Source organism: Nerophis ophidion, linkage group LG12 (genome assembly GCF_033978795.1).
Source record: "Nerophis ophidion isolate RoL-2023_Sa linkage group LG12, RoL_Noph_v1.0, whole genome shotgun sequence".
In the NCBI taxonomy this organism is placed as follows: Eukaryota; Metazoa; Chordata; class Actinopteri; order Syngnathiformes; family Syngnathidae; genus Nerophis; species Nerophis ophidion.
Window position 1 is genome coordinate 56753158 of NC_084622.1, and position 21911 is coordinate 56775068.

General features: G+C 38.6%; 1 protein-coding gene across 2 annotated transcripts in view; it reads left to right on the top strand.

Annotated features, from left to right (window-relative positions):
* The window catches only part of LOC133563617 (neural-cadherin-like), a 487520-nt gene that overhangs the window by 275609 nt on the left and 190000 nt on the right, over nt 1-21911 (top strand). For both annotated transcript variants that reach the window (XM_061917839.1, XM_061917840.1), the window contains 2 exons: nt 358-544; nt 9127-9270. In XM_061917839.1, the coding sequence (XP_061773823.1) occupies nt 358-544; nt 9127-9270 (331 nt within the window). The remainder of the gene's footprint in view (nt 1-357; nt 545-9126; nt 9271-21911) is intronic.

Sequence of the window (21911 nt, forward strand, 5' to 3'; positions counted from 1 at the left end):
AGTGTATTGGGTGAAATATCCAGACTTTGACATTGTACATTGTGAAAGCTATATGTTGACTTTTGACAAATATCACTTCAAATTATTACTGTCAGACACAGGAAAAAAGTTAAAGAAAAAGACTTTCTAACTTTCTAAATGTTTAATAAAAAACATGCGCAACATTTGTTTTAGAAACCTCATCACCCACACAGTCAATATTAACCATCAATATTTCCAATAACCTTTATTACCTAACTCTCGAGATTACATTTTTGCTCCCGATGTGTTGTTACTGATAATATTGAGCATGTTTTTTTTTTATTGTGTTCTCATAAGCAGCAAGAGTTTAACCATCACATTCTCCTGAATTCACAGATCACTTACTCCCTGCTGAAAGACAGCAGTGGTGACCACCGTTTGTTCCGAATAGATCCCAAACTTGGGATCATCAACACAGAGGCGGTCTTTGACCGTGAGGCCCGCAGCTCCTATTTGCTTGAGGTCCAGTCGGTGGACGGCCAAGAATCTGCTCGGCCCGGAAAAAACAAACAACCCAACTCCGGTAACGACCTCATGTTTCAATTCACATAAAACAAGGCTTTAAAGGGGAACATTATCACCAAACCTATGCAAGCGTCAATTTATACCTTGATGTTGCAGAAAAAAGACCATGTATTTTTTTAACCGATTTCCGAACTCTAAATGGGTGAATTTTGGCAAATTAAACGCCTTTCTGTTTATCGGTCTTTTAGCGATGACGTCAGAACGTGACGTCACCGAAGTAACACACCCGCCATATTCATTTTCACATTACAAACACCGGGTCTCAGCTCTGGTATTTTTGGAACCTTGGAGACATCATGCCTCGTCGGTGTGTTGTCGGAGGGTGTAACAACACTAACAGGGAGGGATTCAAGTTGCACCACTGGCAAGAAATCTGCCGCCAGACCCCCATTGAATGTGCCAGAGTGTCTGCACATTTGACCGGCGATGCTAAGACAGACATGGCACAGAGATGTATGGATAACCTGCAGATACATTTGCAACGATTAAGTCAACGAAATCACAAAGGTGAGTTTTGTTGATATTGTTGACTTATGTGCTAATCAGACATATTTGGTCACGGCATGACTGCCAGCTAATCCATGCTATGCTAATCGATGCTAACAAGCTATTTTTATGTACATTTGAAACTAGATACCCACATTTAATGCGAAACAAACACTTACCAATCGACGGATTTAAGTTGCTCCAGTGTCACAAGATGCGAAAGTCCTGATCGTTTGGTCCGCACATTTTACCGGCGATGCTAATAAGGCAGCCATGCTATGGGCCACTTCATTAGGTACACCCACGCTATGACCGAATAGCGTCAACAGCAATTCGCTCAATAGCTTCAATTTCTTCTTCAATTTCGTTTTCGCTATCTGCCTCCATACTCCGACCATCTGTTTCAATACATGCGTGATCTGTTGAATCGCTTAAACCGCTGAAATCCGAGTCTGAATCCGAGCTAATGTCGCTATATCTTGCTGTGGTAACCGCCATGTTGTTTGTATTGGCAGCACTGTATGACATCACAGGGAAATGGATAGTGGTTTCGAAGATAGCGAAAATAAGGTACTTTAAAGCTTTATTTAGGGATATTCCGGGAACGGTAAAATTTTGAAAACAATTTCAAAAAATACAACAAGCCACTGGGAACTGATTTTTATTTTTTTTAACCCTTTTGAAATTGGGATAATGTTCCCCTTTAAGTTTCATTCGTTAACCTGTGTTTAGCTCATTGCTATTCAGTATACAGAGGATCATTATCAGTATCATCATTTATTTTTAAGACCCTTTAGAATTTAGAGTTAGTTTCGCCACCATCTTTTTGCAAGGCCAGCTTGTTCTCAGTAAGCCAAGAGGGCGCCAATCCAGTATTGAGGTTTTTAACTCGACTTCCATTTACACTCTGACCATGAGAATTTTATCTGGCTGTGTTACTTGACCAATCCTACTTCCCAATGTGAAAACAGCTGAGAATTTCCCCACTACTCCTTCTTTTGTCATTTATTTACACTGCACAATCTTCAACTAATATGCCATGTTTTTATTCACTATGCTGTTGGAGTGACGTTTTGGGATTTATCTCTGTGTACCTCGAGCAGGTGTCGGCAACCCAAAATGTTGAAACAGCCATATTGGACCATAAATAAAACATTAAAAAATCTGTCTCGAGCCGCAAAAACTTCAAAGCCTTACATAAGTCTTATAATAAAGGCAAAACATTATATAAATGTCTATATTAGTCGGTGTCAGAGCTTGGTTCGCAGTAAGTCGGACACGTTTCCAGTGAGGGTTGGACTCCGCCAAGGCTGTCTTTTGTCACCGATTCTGTTCATAACTTTTATGGACAGAATTTCTAGGCGCAGTCAAGGCGTTGAGGGGTTCCGGTTTGGTGACCGCAGGATTAGGTCTCTGCTTTTTGCAGATGATGTGGTCCTGATGGCTTCATCTGACCGGGATCTTCAGCTCTCGCTGGATCGGTTCCCAGCCGAGTCTGAATCGACCGGAATGAGAATCAGCACCTCCAAGTCCGAGTCCATGGTTCTCGCCCGGAAAAGGGTGGAGTGCCATCTTCGGGTTGGGGAGGAGACCCTGCCCCAAGTGGAGGAGTTCAAGTACCTAGGAGTCTTGTTCACGAGTGGGGGAAGAGTGGATCGTGAGATCGACAGGCGGATCGGTGCGGCGTCTTCAGTAATGCGGACGTTGCATCGATCTGTTGTGGTAAAGAAGGAGCTGAGCCGGAAGGCAAAGCTCTCAATTTACCGGTCGATCTACGTTCCCATCCTCACCTATGGTCATGAGCTTTGGGTCAGGACCGAAAGGATAAGATCACGGGTACAAGCGGCCGAAATGAGTTTCCTCCGCTCTCCCTTAGAGATAGGCTGAGAAGCTCTGCCATCTGTGAGCAACTCGAAGTGAAGCCGCTGCTCCTCCACATTGACAGGAGCCAGATGAGGTGGCTCGGGCATCTGGTCAGGATGCCACCCGAACGCCTCCCTAGGGAGGTGTTTAGGGCACGTCCAACCGGTAGGAGGCCACGGGGAAGACCCAGGACACGTTGGGAAGACTATGTCTCCCGGCTGGCCTGGGAACGCCTCGGGATCCCCCGGGAAGAGCTGGACGAAGTGGTTGGGGAGAGGGAAGTCCGGGCTTCCCTGCTTAGGCTGCTGCCCCCGCGACCCCACCTTGGATAAGCGGAAGATGATGGATGGATGGATGGATCTATATTAGCCTACTATCGAAGTGACTATGTGTCGGCTGACAAAAATCTGCGTTAACAGAAATGTTGAAATGTCATATTTATTTTACCCATTTTTACAGCATTGGAAAACAATAGTAAAACGGAGACTTCTCAGAGGGTGAGATAACTCCTGGAAATTACTGTCTTAAAATGGCTAAATGAACGGATGTGTGTGTCCAAGAAAACGGTAGACTGTCTTCTTCTAATGGATTTATTACAATCTTTGCCAGCCGGGTAACATTTGCTGTGGTCTGGAACAACATGGGATACAAATCAGAAATTCAGCCAATATTACATACAGATAATGTATCATTAAAGATGCAATTAAAAATTTAAATACACAGAAAACATAAGTAAAGGAATTAAATGAGCTCAAATATACCTAAAAATGAGGTATAATGATATGTACATACTGCTAGTTTAAATAGCATGTTGGCATCGATTAGCTTGCAGTCATGCACTGAACAAAAATGTTGGATTAGCACTCCACACAAGTCAATAACATCAACAAAGCTCACCGTTGTGTACTCACGCACAGAATAAAAAGTTTGGTGGACAAAATGAGATAAAGGAGCGGTATAAAAAACGTCTTTCTGTGGCAGCATCAGACAAAGTTGTACTTGTAAACAAACTAGAACCACCACAATTAGTAGGAAAAAATGGTGCTCTCCAATTCAATAAATCAATCAATCAATATTTATTTATATAGCCCTAAATCACAAGTGTCTCAAAGGGCTGCACAAGCCAAAACGACATCCTCTGTTCAGAGCCCACATAAGGGCAAGGAAAAACTCAGTGGGATGTCAATATGAATGACTATGAGAGACCTTGGAGAGGATCGTAGATGTGGGTGACCACCCACATCTAAGGGAGACCAGATGCTATGAACGTCGATTGGGTCTAGCATAATATTGTGAAAGTCCAGTCCATAGTGGATTTAACATAATAGTGAGAGTCCAGGCCATGGTGGGGCCAGCAGTAGACCATCCCGAGCGGAGACAAGTCAGCAGCGCAGAGATCTCACCAACTGATGTACAGGCGAGCGGTCCACCCCCGGGTCCCGACTCTGGACAGCCAGCACTTCATTCATGGCCACCGGACCTGTGCCCTTCTTTTCACAAGTGAGAGGGAGGAAGAAAAGAAAAGCAGCGGCAGATCAACTGGTCTGAAAAGGGATTCTATTTAAAGGCTAGAGTATACAATTGAGTTTTAAGATGGGACTTAAATTGTAACGAGTTGGTCGCATGGTGATGCGGGTTTCGTTCTCCCAGGGATGCAGACGGGCTTCGGACACAGCGTGCAGGTAGGAACAATGATTTATTTAAAAAATAAATCAGACTGAGACAAAACTAAAAGAGCTAGCATGGGAGCTAGAAAACAAAATAGCCTTGCGTGAAAGCTAGCAGGTAGCAAACAGGAAACAAAACGTTGTTACTTGTTGTGCAAAGACAAATTAGGAAGCAAGACGGACAGGCTAAAAAATGACAGTAATCACAAAACAGGTGCATGTCAGGAGCAAGCGGCAGGTGGAAATAGTGAGTAACCATAGAAACAAAATGAAAGGTGAAGCAAAGGAGTCCAAAACTAATCAAAAACACAAAAAGACTCAACAATCTAAATCAAAATATGATCCGGGCAGCGGATCATAACATACATTTTTCTACTCTCATCAGTGAAGCATGTTTAACATAAACAGTGGGATTGCTAACAAATAGGAAGGTTTGTGTCATTTTTGTAGTTCGAAAAAAAACTATATTAAAACAATTTTTTATTTTTTTTTTCCGAAAAAGCTCCAGGGAGCCACTAGGGCAGCGTTATGCGACTCTGGAGCCACGGGTTGCAGACCCCTGACCCAGAGTGACGTAAATATGATGTTTATATATCGAAGGAATCATTCCAAATGTTTGTTAAGATGGGTAAAATCGGATCTTTTTGGCCGGCCTGCTTTGCATTTGCAATCTGCCTTAGCTGTGTTTAACGCAGTGGTTCTCAAACTTTTTTTTGTCATCCCCCACTTTGGACAAGGGGGAGTTTTCAAGCCCCACCTGCCCCCATCGCCACAACAGAACGCTAATGCCAAGCTTAACATTTTCAAATTTACTGAACATCAAGTAACATTCAAGTCAGGGTTTCCCACACATTCATTTACAAATAAAAAATAAATTAAAAAATTCGGCTTTTGACACGCTTGACCGCTCATAAAAGCAGTGGGACTCTGTCTGTGAATGGAGCTTGTAGTTACATATTATATAAATATGTAAATATGATATAAATATGTATATAAATATGTACATAAAGTGTTGTAATTATATTCCAACTCCGCGTTCTTCTTGGTCATTGCCGCCGCAAGAATATAATAATAAAACGTTTTTTTTAAGTGAAATTCCCTCCCGTTCCTCACGCCCCACCTGTCATGTCTCTGTTCCCCACAGATGGGGCTCGCCCCACACTTTGAGAAACGCTGGTTTAATGCGACATATCTCCCGCATCCAGAAGCGCTCGTCTCCTTTGCAAACATTACCTGTCTCTTTTCATCACCTCCCGGGATACACTAAAAGGAGGAATGAAATGTAAAAAAAAAAAAAAAAACAGTTGAAAGAGCGCACTTTCCCCTGCCATCGTCTCTTTTCTCTGCAAATTAGCATCGTCGCTCATGTCTTTTTAGGGCAAAATTGTTCAACTAAAGCGACAACATGGCAAAGAAATAAAAAAACACACACAAAAAAACCACGTTCGCCTTAAAGGCCTACTGAAAGCCACTACTACCGACCACGCAGTCTGATAGTTTATATATCAATGATGAAATATTAACATTGCAACACATGCCAATACGGCCTTTTTAGTTTACTAAATTGCAATTTTAAATTTCCCGCGGAGTTTCTTGTTGAAAACGTCGCGGAATGATGACGCGTGTTTGTGACGTCTCGGGTTGGAGGTTACATATTAGCCCAGCACCACTCGTGGCTAAAAGTCGTCTCTTTTCATCGCATAATTATACAGTAATTTGGACATCTGTGTCGCTGAATCTTTTGCAATTTGTTCAATTAATAATGGAGACGTCAAAGAAGAATGCTGTTGGTGGAAAGCGGTGGATTGCAGCTGCCTTTAGCAACCGAGACACAGCCTCTGTTTCTTTATTTGTTGTGAAGCTTTAACACAGAGCGATCAAGCGAACATGTTTGTCTACGTCAACCAGCAAGTTTTTGGATGGGAAATTGTGATATTAAGTCGACTCTTACCGGAGACATCAGTGGATTACACCACCTGCTGCAGCTCAAAAAGGCAGCTGTGATCTTGGCACCTCGGCTTCTCTGAGATAATAATAATAATAATAATAATAATAATAATAATAATGGATTAGATTTATACTGCGCTTTTCTATTGTTAGATACTCAAAGCGCTCACAGAGAAGTGAGAACCCATCATTCATTCACACCTGGTGGTGGTAAGCTACATCTGTAGCCACAGCTGCCCTGGGGTGGACTGACGGAAGCGTGGCTGCCAGTTTGCGCCTACGGCCCCTCCGACCACCACTTATCATTCATTCACCATTGTGAGCGGCACCGGGGGCAAAGGGTGAAGTGTCCTGCCCAAGGACACAACGGCAGCGATTTGGATGTCAATGGGTGGGAAGCGAACCTGCAACCCTCAGGTTTCTGGCACGGCCGCTCTACCCACTACGCCATGCGTTCACCGCAGCCATCCGACTTTGAGGTATGACTTTACAATCTCACTAAAACACTATTAAAACATTAAGTATATAGGGCTTCACGGTGGCAGAGGGGTTAGTGCGTCTGCCTCACGATGCGAAGTTCCTGCAGTCCTGGGTTCAAATCCAGGCTCGGGATCTTTCTGTGTGGAGTTTGCATGTTCTCCCCGTGAATGCGTGGGTTCCCTCCGGGTACTCCGGCTTCCTCCCACTTCCAAAGACATGCACCTGGGGATAGGTTGATTGGCAACACTAAATTGGCCCTAGTGTGTGAATGTGAGTGTGAATGTTGTCTGTCTATCTGTGTTGGCCCTGCGATGAGGTGGCAACTTGTCCAGGGTGTACCCCGCCTTCCGCCCGATTGTAGCTGAGATAGGCGCCAGCGCCCCCCGCGACCCCGAACGGGAATAAGCGGTAGAGCATGGAAGCAGATAAGGGATCTTCCAGAATTATCCTAGTAGATGTGTCTAATTACAGCTGAAACGCTCAAACTGCCGCCGAAAAAAAAAAAATAAATAAATAAATAAACTGCTGCCGCCCGGAACCGTCGCTTTTTTTTTTTTTTTTTTTTGTGCTTCAGTCTAACTTTCCTCATCCACAAATCTTTCATCCTCGCACAAATTAATGGGGAAATCGTCGCTTTCTCGGTCCGAATAGCTCTTGCTGCTGGTGGCCATGAGGAGCCCTACAACCTGTGACGTCACGTGCACATCGTCTGCTACTTCCGGTACAGGCAAGGCTTTTTTATTAGCGACCAAAAGTTGTGAACTTTATCGTCGATGTTCTCTACTAAATCCTTTGAGCAAAAATATGGCAATATCGCGAAATGATCAAGTATGACACATAGAATGGACCTGCTATCCCCGTTTAAATAAGAACATCTCATTTCAGTAGGCCTTTCAATCAATCAATCAATGTTTATTTATATAGCCCCAAATCACAAATGTCTCAAAGGACTGCACAAATCATTACGACTACAACATCCTCGGAAGAACCCACAAAAGGGCAAGGAAAACTCACACCCAGTGGGCAGGGAGAATTCACATCCAGTGGGACGCCAGTGACAATGCTGACTATGAGAAACCTTGGAGAGGACCTCAGATGTGGGCAACCCCCCCCCCCTCTAGGGGACCGAAAGCAATGGATGTCGAGCGGGTCTAACATGATACTGTGAAAGTTCAATCCATAGTGGCTCCAAGACAGCAGTGAGAGTTCAGTTCAAAGCGGATCCAAGACAGCAGCGAGAGTCCCGTCCACAGGAAACCATCTCAAGCGGAGACGGATCAGCAGCGTAGAGATGTCCCCAACCGATACAGGCGAGCGGTCCATCCTGGGTCCCGACGAGCGGTCCATCCTGGGTCTCGACTCTGGACAGCCAGTACTTCATCCATGGTCATCGGACCGGACCCCCTCCAGAAGGGAGGGGGGGACATAGGAGAAAGAAAAGAAGCGGCAGATCAACTGGTCTAAAAAGGGAGTCTATTTAAAGGCTAGAGTATACAGATGAGTTTTAAGGTGAGACTTAAATGCTTCTACTGAGGTAGCATCTCGAACTGTTACCGGGAGGGCATTCCAGAGTACTGGAGCCCGAACGGAAAACGCTCTATAGCCCGCAGACTTTAAAGTCGAAGGAGTTGCAGGAAACTGATGTTAAAACAATCAATAATTTATATAATTACCGGCATAGCTCGGTTGGTAGAGTGGCCGTGCCAGCAACTTGAGGGTTGCAGGTTCGATTCCCGCTTCCGCCATCCTAGTTACTACCGTTGTGTCCTTGGGCAAGACACTTTACCCACCTGCTCCCAGTGCCACCCACACTGGTTTAAATGTAACTTAGATATTGGGTTTCACTATGTAAAGCACTTTGCGTCACTAGAGAAAAGCGCTATATAAATATAATTCACTTCACTTCACTATAACTTTCTCCAGAGCTTTCCAAACGCTGCTCTCTAAATGTTCATGTCAACAAGCTGCAATGTGTCAAGTTGAAGCGCTTTTTTTTTTTCTTCTCCAGAGTCTGACAATGACTTGCAAACAGACGGTAGAAGAATGAAAACAAAACATGTCTGTCAAAGTGTTGCTTTTTGTGATTTTTTTTTGTTTTTGTTTTGTGTGTGTGTGCCATTCTGTCATTTGGCTACAGACACGGCGTACGTTCGGGTTTTCATCAGCGACGTCAACGACAACAAGCCGGTCTTTGTTCAGAGGCTTTACGAAGTGGCCGTGGATGAGGACGCTGACGTGGGCCTGGCTGTTGTCACCGTCAGTGCTAATGACGAAGATGAAGGTACGAGCGATGGTGGAGAAGGATCAATCAATCAAAGTTTATTTCTATAGCCCTGAATCACGAGTGTCTCAAAGGGCTGCGCAAGCCGACAACGACAGGCCTGGGCAATTATTTTTCAGTTCAGTTCAGTTCAGTTTATTTTCAGTCAAACAAAAACATATTCAAACATAGATCACGATTCAAAAATGAATAACATGACTGAAACAGGCAGAAGCAAAAAAGCTTATATGCCATACATACATTTTTTTACATTCAATTAAGTTACCTTTTCTGATAATTCTGCAACACAAAAAGAAATATAGTCATTCAGCATCCACATTCAAGCTGCCCCACAACAAATAATACAAAAATATGTACCTACACACATACACTTTTTTGTAAATAGATAAACATACATACCTTCTAAATACAACATTTAACCAAACAAACATACATTTCTAGTTCACATAACTTTTTAAAATACATTGTGACATCTTCTTTTTGAAATTAAATACTGAGTCACTCAGTTTTATTTCTTCACCAACAGAATTCCACAAATTAACACCGAGAACAGATAAACATCTACGTTTAACAACTAGTCTTGCTTTTGGTCAAATAAACTGATTACAGTTGTCAGGAAAGAAGAGGAAGGAATTTAAAAGGTAAAAAGGTATATGTGTTTAAAAACCCTCAAATCATTTTTAAGGTTGTATTTTTTCTCTAAAATTGTCTTTCTGAAAGTTATAAGAAGCAAAATAAAAAAAATAAATGAATTGATTTAAACAAGGGAAGAACAAGTCTTTAAGATATTTTCTTGGATTTTGAAATTCTATTTGAGTTTTGTCTCTCTTAGAATTAAAAATGTTGAGCAAAGCGAGACCAGCTTGCTAGAAAATTATTAGAATTTAAAAAATAGAGGCAGCTCACTGGTAAGTGCTGCTATTTTAGCTATTTTTAGAAAAGGCCAGCGGGCGACTTATCTGGTCCTTACGGGCGACTTATCTGGTCCTTACGGGCGACCTGATGCCACGTTGGTGACCCCTGACGCAACCAAATTAAGAAAAGTCATAAAATGCCCTTTCATGGACACATACTTAATATAGAATACAACGACATCTCATTTATATCATCACACAAAGACAATACATGCTCTTGTTCACATTTGTCATCATTTGTAAAAAACAACCATGATTTCAACAGACACACCTCACAATTTACAACACAAATGCTGTCATGGATAAATATAATACACATTAAGTTGATCTGCCAAACATACAGTAGTGGCCACCTTATTGACCGTGTGAGCAGCTTTGATTGCTCCAATGCCACTTTCTCGTTAGAAAACATGACTTCACATCATAATGGCAGCTACAGTTTCCATCTTAAAAATCTAAAAAAAAATATTTGGGAATGCCCGGTGGGCCAGAATGAAAAGCTCAACGGGCCTTAATTTAAGGCTTAATTTGTCCAGGCCTGGGCAATTATTTTTCAGTTCAGTTCAGTATATTTTCAGTCTGACAAAAACATATTCAAACATAGATCACGATTCAAAAATGAATAACATGACTGAAACAGGCAGAAGCAAAAAAGCTTATATGCCCAACATAATTTTTTTTACATTCAATTAAGTTACCTTTTCTGATAATTCTGCAACACAAAAATAAATATAGTCATTCAGCATCCACATTCAAGCTGCCCCACAACAAACAATACAAAAATATGTACCTACACACATACACTTTTTTTGTAAATAGATAAACATACGTACCTTCTAAATACAACATTTAACCAAACAAACAGACATTTCTAGTTCACATAACTTTTTAAAATACATTGTGACATGTTCTTTTTGAAATTAAATACTGAGTCACTCAGTTTTATTTCTTCACCAACAGAATTCCACAAATTAACACCGAGAACAGATAAACATCTACGTTTAACAACTAGTTTTGCTTTTGGTCAAATAAACTGATTACAGTTGTCAGGAAAGAAGAGGAAGGAATTTAAAAGGTAAAAAGGTATATGTGTTTAAAAACCCTCAAATAATTTTTAAGGTTGTATTTTTTCTCTAAAATTGTCTTTCTGAAAGTTATAAGAAGCAAAATAAAAAAATAAATGAATTGATTTAAACAAGGGAAGAACAAGTCTTTAAGATATTTTCTTGGATTTTGAAATTCTATTTGAGTTTTGTCTCTCTTAGAATTAAAAATGTTGAGCAAAGCGAGACCAGCTTGCTAGAAAATTATTAAAATTTAAAAAATAGAGGCAGCTCACTGGTAAGTGCTGCTATTTTAGCTATTTTTAGAAAAGGCCAGCGGGCGACTCATCTGGTCCTTACGGGCGACTCATCTGGTCCTTACGGGCGACTTATCTGGTCCTTACGGGCGACCTGATGCCACGTTGTTGACCCCTGACGTAACCAAACTAAGAAAAGTCATAAAATGCCCTTTCATGGACACATACTTAATATAGAATACAACGACATCTCATTTATATCATCACACAAAGACAATACAAGCTCTTGTTCACATTTGTCATCATTTGTAAAAAACAAACATGATTTCAACAGACACACCTCACAAGTTACAACACAAATGCTGTCATGGATAAATATAATACACATTAAGTTGATCTGCCAAACATACAGTAGTGGCCACCTTATTGACCGTGTGAGCAGCTTTGATTGCTCCAATGCCACTTTCTCGTTGGACAACATGACTTCACATCATAATGGCAGCTACAGTTTCCATCTTAAAAATCTAAAAAAAAATATTTGGGAATGCCCGGTGGGCCAGAATGAAAAGCTCAACGGGCCTTAATTTAAGGCTTAATTTGTCCAGGCCTGGGCAATTATTTTTCAGTACAGTTCAGTTCAGTTTATTTTCATTCTAACAAAAACATATTCAAACATAGATCACGATTCAAAAATGAATAACATGACTGAAACAGGCAGAAGCAAAAAAGCTTATATGCCCAACATACATTTTTTTACATTCAATTAAGTTACCTTTTCTGATAATTCTGCAACACAAAAAGAAATATAGTCATTCAGCATCCACATTCAAGCTGCCCCCCAACAAACAATACAAAAATATGTACCTACACACATACACTTTTTTGTAAATAGATAAACATACGTACCTTCTAAATACAACATTTAACCAAACAAACATACATTTCTAGTTCACATAACTTTTTAAAATACATTGTGACATGTTCTTTTTGAAATTAAATACTGAGTCACTCAGTTTTATTTCTTCACCAACAAAATTCCACAAATTAACACCGAGAACAGATAAACATCTACGTTTAACAACTAGTCTTGCTTTTGGTCAAATAAACTGATTACAGTTGTCAGGAAAGAAGAGGAAGGAATTTAAAAGGTAAAAAGGTATGTGTGTTTAAAAACCCTCAAATCATTTTTAAGGTTGTATTTTTTCTCTAAAATTGTCTTTCTGAAAGTTATAAGAAGCAAAATAAAAAAATAAATGAATTGATTTAAACAAGGGAAGAACAAGTCTTTAAGATATTTTCTTGGATTTTGAAATTCTATTTGAGTTTTGTCTCTCTTAGAATTAAAAATGTTGAGCAAAGAGAGACCAGCTTGCTAGAAAATTATTACAATTTAAAAAATAGAGGCAGCTCACTGGTAAGTGCTGCTATTTTAGCTATTTTTAGAACAGGCCAGCGGGCGACTCATCTGGTCCTTACGGGCGACTTATCTGGTCCTTACGGGCGACCTGATACCACGTTGGTGACCCCTGACGCAACCAAATTAAGAAAAGTCATAAAATGCCCTTTCATGGACACATACTTAATATAGAATACAACGACATCTCATTTATATCATCACACAAAGACAATACATGCTCTTGTTCACATTTGTCATCATTTGTAAAAAACAACCATGATTTCAACAGACACACCTCACAATTTACAACACAAATGCTGTCATGGATAAATATAATACACATTAAGTTGATCTGCCAAACATACAGTAGTGCCCACCTTATTGACCGTGTGAGCAGCTTTGATTGCTCCAATGCCACTTTCTCGTTAGACAACATGACTTCACATCATAATGGCAGCTACAGTTTCCATCTTAAAAATCTAAAAAAAAATATTTGGGAATGCCCGGTGGGCCAGAATGAAAAGCTCAACGGGCCTTAATTTAAGGCTTAATTTGTCCAGGCCTGGGCAATTATTTTTCAGTTCAGTTCAGTTCAGTATATTTTCAGTCTAACAAAAACATATTCAAACATAGATCACGATTCAAAAATGAATAACATGACTGAAACAGGCAGAAGCAAAAAAGCTTATATGCCCAACATAATTTTTTTTACATTCAATTAAGTTACCTTTTCTGATAATTCTGCAACACAAAAAGAAATATAGTCATTCAGCATCCACATTCAAGCTGCCCCCCAACAAACAATACAAAAATATGTACCTACACACATACACTTTTTTTGTAAATAGATAAACATACATACCTTCTAAATACAACATTTAACCAAACAAACATACATTTCTAGTTCACATAACTTTTTAAAATACATTGTGACATGTTCTTTTTGAAATTAAATACTGAGTCACTCATATTTATTTCTTCACCAACAGAATTCCACAAATTAACACCGAGAACAGATAAACATCTACGTTTAACAACTAGTCTTGCTTTTGGTCAAATAAACTGATTACAGTTGTCAGGAAAGAAGAGGAAGGAATTTAAAAGGTAAAAAGGTATATGTGTTTAAAAACCCTCAAATCATTTTTAAGGTTGTATTTTTTCTCTAAAATTGTCTTTCTGAAAGTTATAAGAAGCAAAATAAAAAAAGAAATGAATTGATTTAAACAAGGGAAGAACAAGTCTTTAAGATATTTTCTTGGATTTTGAAATTCTATTTGAGTTTTGTCTCTCTTAGAATTAAAAATGTTGAGCAAAGAGAGACCAGCTTGCTAGAAAATTATTAAAATTTTAAAAATAGAGGCAGCTCACTGGTAAGTGCTGCTATTTTAGCTATTTTTAGAACAGGCCAGCGGGCGACTCATCTGGTCCTTACGGGCGACTTATCTGGTCCTTACGGGCGACCTGATGCCACGTTGTTGACCCCTGACGCAACCAAATTAAGAAAAGTCATAAAATGCCCTTTCATGGACACATACTTAATATAGAATACAACGACATCTCATTTATATCATCACACAAAGACAATACAAGCTCTTGTTCACATTTGTCATCATTTTGTAAAAAACAACCATGATTTCAACAGACACACCTCACAATTTACAACACAAATGCTGTCATGGATAAATATAATACACATTAAGTTGATCTGCCAAACATACAGTAGTGGCCACCTTATTGACCGTGTGAGCAGCTTTGATTGCTCCAATGCCACTTTCTCGTTAGACAACATGACTTCACATCATAATGGCAGCTACAGTTTCCATCTTAAAAATCTAAAAAAAAATATTTGGGAATGCCCGGTGGGCCGGAATGAAAAGCTCAATGGGCCTTAATTTAAGGCTTAATTTGTCCAGGTCTGGGCAATTATTTTTCAGTTCAGTTCAGTTCAGTTTATTTTCATTCTAACAAAAACATATTAAAACATAGATCACGATTCAAAAATGAATAACATGACTGAAACAGGCAGAAGCAAAAAAGCTTATATGCCCAACATACATTTTTTTTACATTCAATTAAGTTACCTTTTCTAATAATTCTGCAACACAAAAAGAAATATAGTCATTCAGCATCCACATTCAAGCTGCCCCCCAACAAACAATACAAAAATATGTACCTACACACATACACTTTTTTTGTAAATAGATAAACATACATACCTTCTAAATACAACATTTAACCAAACAAACATACATTTCTAGTTCACATAACTTTTTAAAATACATTGTGACATGTTCTTTTTGAAATTAAATACTGAGTCACTCAGTTTTATTTCTTCACCAACAAAATTCCACAAATTAACACCGAGAACAGATAAACATCTACGTTTAACAACTAGTCTTGCTTTTGGTCAAATAAACTGATTACAGTTGTCAGGAAAGAAGAGGAAGGAATTTAAAAGGTAAAAAGGTATGTGTGTTTAAAAACCCTCAAATCATTTTTAAGGTTGTATTTTTTCTCTAAAATTGTCTTTCTGAAAGTTATAAGAAGCAAAATAAAAAAATAAATGAATTGATTTAAACAAGGGAAGAACAAGTCTTTAAGATATTTTCTTGGATTTTGAAATTCTATTTGAGTTTTGTCTCTCTTAGAATTAAAAATGTCGAGCAAAGAGAGACCAGCTTGCTAGAAAATTATTAGAATTTAAAAAATAGAGGCAGCTCACTGGTAAGTGCTGCTATTTTAGCTATTTTTAGAAAAGGCCAGCGGGCGACTCATCTGGTCCTTACGGGCGACTTATCTGGTCCTTACGGGCGACCTGATGCCACGTTGGTGACCCCTGACGCAACCAAATTAAGAAAAGTCATAAAATGCCCTTTCATGGACACATACTTAATATAGAATACAACGACATCTCATTTATATCATCACACAAAGACAATACAAGTTCTTGTTCACATTTGTCATCATTTTGTAAAAACAACCATGATTTCAACAGACACACCTCACAATTTACAACACGAATGCTGTCATGGATAAATATAATACACATTAAGTTGATCTGCCAAACATACAGTAGTGCCCACCTTATTGACCGTGTGAGCAGCTTTGATTGCTCCAATGCCACTTTCTCGTTAGACAACATGACTTCACATCATAAAGGCAGCTACAGTTTCCATCTTAAAAATCTAAAAAAAAATATTTGGGAATGCCCGGTGGGCCAGAATGAAAAGCTCAACGGGCCTTAATTTAAGGCTTGATTTGTCCAGGCCTGGGCAATTATTTTTCAGTTCAGTTCAGTTCAGTTTATTTTCAGTCGAACAAAAACATATTCAAACATAGATAACGATTCAAAAATGAATAACATGACTGAAACAGGCAGAAGCAAAAAAGCTTATATGCCATACATAATTTTTTTTACATTCAATTAAGTTACCTTTTCTAATAATTCTGCAACACAAAAAGAAATATAGTCATTCAGCATCCACATTCAAGCTGCCCCCCAACAAACAATACAAAAATATGTACCTACACACATACACTTTTTTTGTAAATAGATAAACATACGTACCTTCTAAATACAACATTTAACCAAACAAACATACATTTCTAGTTCACATAACTTTTTAAAATACATTGTGACATGTTCTTTTTGAAATTAAATACTGAGTCACTCATTTTTATTTCTTCACCAACAGAATTCCACAAATTAACACCGAGAACAGATAAACATCTACGTTTAACAACTAGTCTTGCTTTTGGTCAAATAAACTGATTACAGTTGTCAGGAAAGAAGAGGAAGGAATTTAAAAGGTAAAAAGTTATATGTGTTTAAAAACCCTCAAATCATTTTTTAGGTTGTATTTTTTTCTCTAAAATTGTCTTTCTGAAAGTTATAAGAAGCAAAATAAAAAAAGAAATGAATTGATTTAAACAAGGGAAGAAGAAGTCTTTAAGATATTTTCTTGGATTTTGAAATTCTATTTGAGTTTTGTCTCTCTTAGAATTAAAAATGTTGAGCAAAGAGAGACCAGCTTGCTAGAAAATTATTACAATTTAAAAAATAGAGGCAGCTCACTGGTAAGTGCTGCTATTTTAGCTATTTTTAGAACAGGCCAGCGGGCGACTCATCTGGTCCTTACGGGCGACTTATCTGGTCCTTACGGGCGACCTGATACCACGTTGGTGACCCCTGACGCAACCAAATTAAGAAAAGTCATAAAATGCCCTTTCATGGACACATACTTAATATAGAATACAACGACATCTCATTTATATCATCACACAAAGACAATACATGCTCTTGTTCACATTTGTCATCATTTGTAAAAAACAACCATGATTTCAACAGACACACCTCACAATTTACAACACAAATGCTGTCATGGATAAATATAATACACATTAAGTTGATCTGCCAAACATACAGTAGTGCCCACCTTATTGACCGTGTGAGCAGCTTTGATTGCTCCAATGCCACTTTCTCGTTAGACAACATGACTTCACATCATAATGGCAGCTACAGTTTCCATCTTAAAAATCTAAAAAAAAATATTTGGGAATGCCCGGTGGGCCAGAATGAAAAGCTCAACGGGCCTTAATTTAAGGCTTAATTTGTCCAGGCCTGGGCAATTATTTTTCAGTTCAGTTCAGTTCAGTATATTTTCAGTCTAACAAAAACATATTCAAACATAGATCACGATTCAAAAATGAATAACATGACTGAAACAGGCAGAAGCAAAAAAGCTTATATGCCCAACATAATTTTTTTTACATTCAATTAAGTTACCTTTTCTGATAATTCTGCAACACAAAAAGAAATATAGTCATTCAGCATCCACATTCAAGCTGCCCCCCAACAAACAATACAAAAATATGTACCTACACACATACACTTTTTTTGTAAATAGATAAACATACATACCTTCTAAATACAACATTTAACCAAACAAACATACATTTCTAGTTCACATAACTTTTTAAAATACATTGTGACATGTTCTTTTTGAAATTAAATACTGAGTCACTCATATTTATTTCTTCACCAACAGAATTCCACAAATTAACACCGAGAACAGATAAACATCTACGTTTAACAACTAGTCTTGCTTTTGGTCAAATAAACTGATTACAGTTGTCAGGAAAGAAGAGGAAGGAATTTAAAAGGTAAAAAGGTATATGTGTTTAAAAACCCTCAAATCATTTTTAAGGTTGTATTTTTTCTCTAAAATTGTCTTTCTGAAAGTTATAAGAAGCAAAATAAAAAAAGAAATGAATTGATTTAAACAAGGGAAGAACAAGTCTTTAAGATATTTTCTTGGATTTTGAAATTCTATTTGAGTTTTGTCTCTCTTAGAATTAAAAATGTTGAGCAAAGAGAGACCAGCTTGCTAGAAAATTATTAAAATTTTAAAAATAGAGGCAGCTCACTGGTAAGTGCTGCTATTTTAGCTATTTTTAGAACAGGCCAGCGGGCGACTCATCTGGTCCTTACGGGCGACTTATCTGGTCCTTACGGGCGACCTGATGCCACGTTGTTGACCCCTGACGCAACCAAATTAAGAAAAGTCATAAAATGCCCTTTCATGGACACATACTTAATATAGAATACAACGACATCTCATTTATATCATCACACAAAGACAATACAAGCTCTTGTTCACATTTGTCATCATTTTGTAAAAAACAACCATGATTTCAACAGACACACCTCACAATTTACAACACAAATGCTGTCATGGATAAATATAATACACATTAAGTTGATCTGCCAAACATACAGTAGTGGCCACCTTATTGACCGTGTGAGCAGCTTTGATTGCTCCAATGCCACTTTCTCGTTAGACAACATGACTTCACATCATAATGGCAGCTACAGTTTCCATCTTAAAAATCTAAAAAAAAATATTTGGGAATGCCCGGTGGGCCGGAATGAAAAGCTCAATGGGCCTTAATTTAAGGCTTAATTTGTCCAGGTCTGGGCAATTATTTTTCAGTTCAGTTCAGTTCAGTTTATTTTCATTCTAACAAAAACATATTAAAACATAGATCACGATTCAAAAATGAATAACATGACTGAAACAGGCAGAAGCAAAAAAGCTTATATGCCCAACATACATTTTTTTTACATTCAATTAAGTTACCTTTTCTAATAATTCTGCAACACAAAAAGAAATATAGTCATTCAGCATCCACATTCAAGCTGCCCCCCAACAAACAATACAAAAATATGTACCTACACACATACACTTTTTTTGTAAATAGATAAACATACATACCTTCTAAATACAACATTTAACCAAACAAACATACATTTCTAGTTCACATAACTTTTTAAAATACATTGTGACATGTTCTTTTTGAAATTAAATACTGAGTCACTCAGTTTTATTTCTTTACCAACAGAATTCCACAAATTAACACCGAGAACAGATAAACATCTACGTTTAACAACTAGTCTTGCTTTTGGTCAAATAAACTGATTACAGTTGTCAGGAAAGAAGAGGAAGGAATTTAAAAGGTAAAAAGGTATATGTGTTTAAAAACCCTCAAATCATTTTTAAGGTTGTATTTTTTCTCTAAAATTGTCTTTCTGAAAGTTATAAGAAGCAAAATAAAAAAATAAATGAATTGATTTAAACAAGGGAAGAACAAGTCTTTAAGATATTTTTCTTGGATTTTGAAATTCTATTTGAGTTTTGTCTCTCTTAGAATTAAAAATGTCGAGCAAAGCGAGACCAGCTTGCTAGAAAATTATTAAAATGTAAAAAATAGAGGCAGCTCACTGGTAAGTGCTGCTATTTTAGCTATTTTTAGAACAGGCCAGCGGGCGACTCATCTGGTCCTTACGGGCGACTTATCTGGTCCTTACGGGCGACCTGATGCCACGTTGGTGACCCCTGACGCAACCAAATTAAGAAAAGTCATAAAATGCCCTTTCATGGACACATACTTAATATAGAATACAACGACATCTCATTTATATCATCACACAAAGACAATACAAGCTCTTGTTCACATTTGTCCCATCCATCCATCCATTTTCTACCGCTTATTCCCTTTCGGGGTCGCGGGGGGCGCTGGCGCCTATCTCAGCTACAATCGGGCGGAAGGCAGGGTACACCCTGGACAAGTCGCCACCTCATCGCAGGGCCAACACAGATAGACAGACAACATTCACACACTAGGGCCAATTTAGTGTTGCCAATCAACCTATCCCCAGGTGCATGTCTTTGGAAGTGGGAGGAAGCCGGAGTACCCGGAGGGAACCTACGCATTCACGGGGAGAACATGCAAACTCCACACAGAAAGATCCCGAGCCTGGATTTGAACCCAGGACTGCAGGAACTTCGTATTGTGAGGCAGACGCACTAACCCCTCTGCCACCGTGAAGCCCCTTCACATTTGTCATCATTTGTAAAAAACAACCATGATTTCAACAGACACACCTCACAATTTACAACACAAATGCTGTCATGGATAAATATAATACACATTAAGTTGATCTGCCAAACATACAGTAGTGCCCACCTTATTGACCGTGTGAGCAGCTTTGATTGCTCCAATGCCACTTTCTCGTAAGAAAACATGACTTCACATCATAATGGCAGCTACAGTTTCCATCTTAAAAATCTAAAAAAAAATATTTGGGAATGCCCGGTGGGCCAGAATGAAAAGCTCAACAGGCCTTAATTTAAGGCTTAATTTGTCCAGGTCTGCACGACGACATCTTCGGCTCAGATCCCACAAGGAGAAGTGGTCAAATAAAAAAAAAGATGGCTTTATTGACAAGACCTCAACCATTTCACGAGCCTTTTTATGTATCTGTTTTCTTTTACAGGGTACCTTTTCCCGCAAAATACCTCACTGATGTTAGTCTGCCAAACACAGACTTTTTTTTTCTTCCTAAAACAGAGAGAAATATGCATAAACTGACCCATTTTGAGCAATTTTATCCGATCTTGACTGAGCTGAAACCATGCTGGTGTGCTGGATTTAGCAGCTCTCACGCTCTGTTAATGCACTGATGCACATATGTTCCAAAAAAGAGTGACAAGCTCCCACTCAGCAGGTGGGTGGGATTGGAGCAATAAAGCAGTTGCTCATCCTCTATATGCTGTAGTAGGAGACTGAGATCCCTCTATAAAACACGTTTAGGTCCGTTAATCAAGTATTTATTGCAAGCAGGGCTGCGGATTTGACCGGCCTGCCTCACTAATGATGAATCGCTGTGGAATAACATCGACTCGCCAATATTAAAGTGTTGCGCTGTCTCACTTGCATGCGAAATCTGTCTTGTTTGGAAACTCATTTTTGAGTTTGACCGTTGTACGCTTGCCACGTCTTAGCGGGAGGCTCAGTGCACTTTGTCAGGGTTGTGTTCATAGTTCAGATTAGGGGATTGGCGCTACTCTAACCCAGGGGTCAGCGACCTTTTTGACACCAAGAGCTACTTCTTGGGTACTGATTAATGCGAAAGGCTACCAGGTTGATACACACTTAAATAAATTGCCAGAAATAGCAAATTTGCTCAATTTACCTTTAATAAATACATATATATATATATATATAAAAAATGAGTATTTCTGTCTGTCATTTCATCGTACATTTTTTTTTCCTTTTACGGAAGGTTTTTTTGCAAAGAATAAATGAAAAAAAAAAACAACACACTTAATTGAACGATTTAAAAGAGCAGAAAAAACGAAAAAAAATGAAAATTACATTTTGAAAAATAGTTTATCTTCAATTTCGATTCCTGAAAATTCAAAATTCAACCGAAAAAAATGAAGGAAAAAACTAGCTAATACGAATCTTTTTTAAAAAATTAAAAAAAAAAATTTCTGGAACATCATTAGTAATTTTTCCTGATTAAGATTAATCCAAAAAAAAAAAAAAAAAATATATATATATATATATATATATATATATATATATATATCCATCCACTTTCTACCGCTTATTCCCTTTCGGGGTCGCGGGGGGCGCTGGCGCCTATCTGAGCTACAATCGGGCAGAAGGCAGGGTACACCCTGGA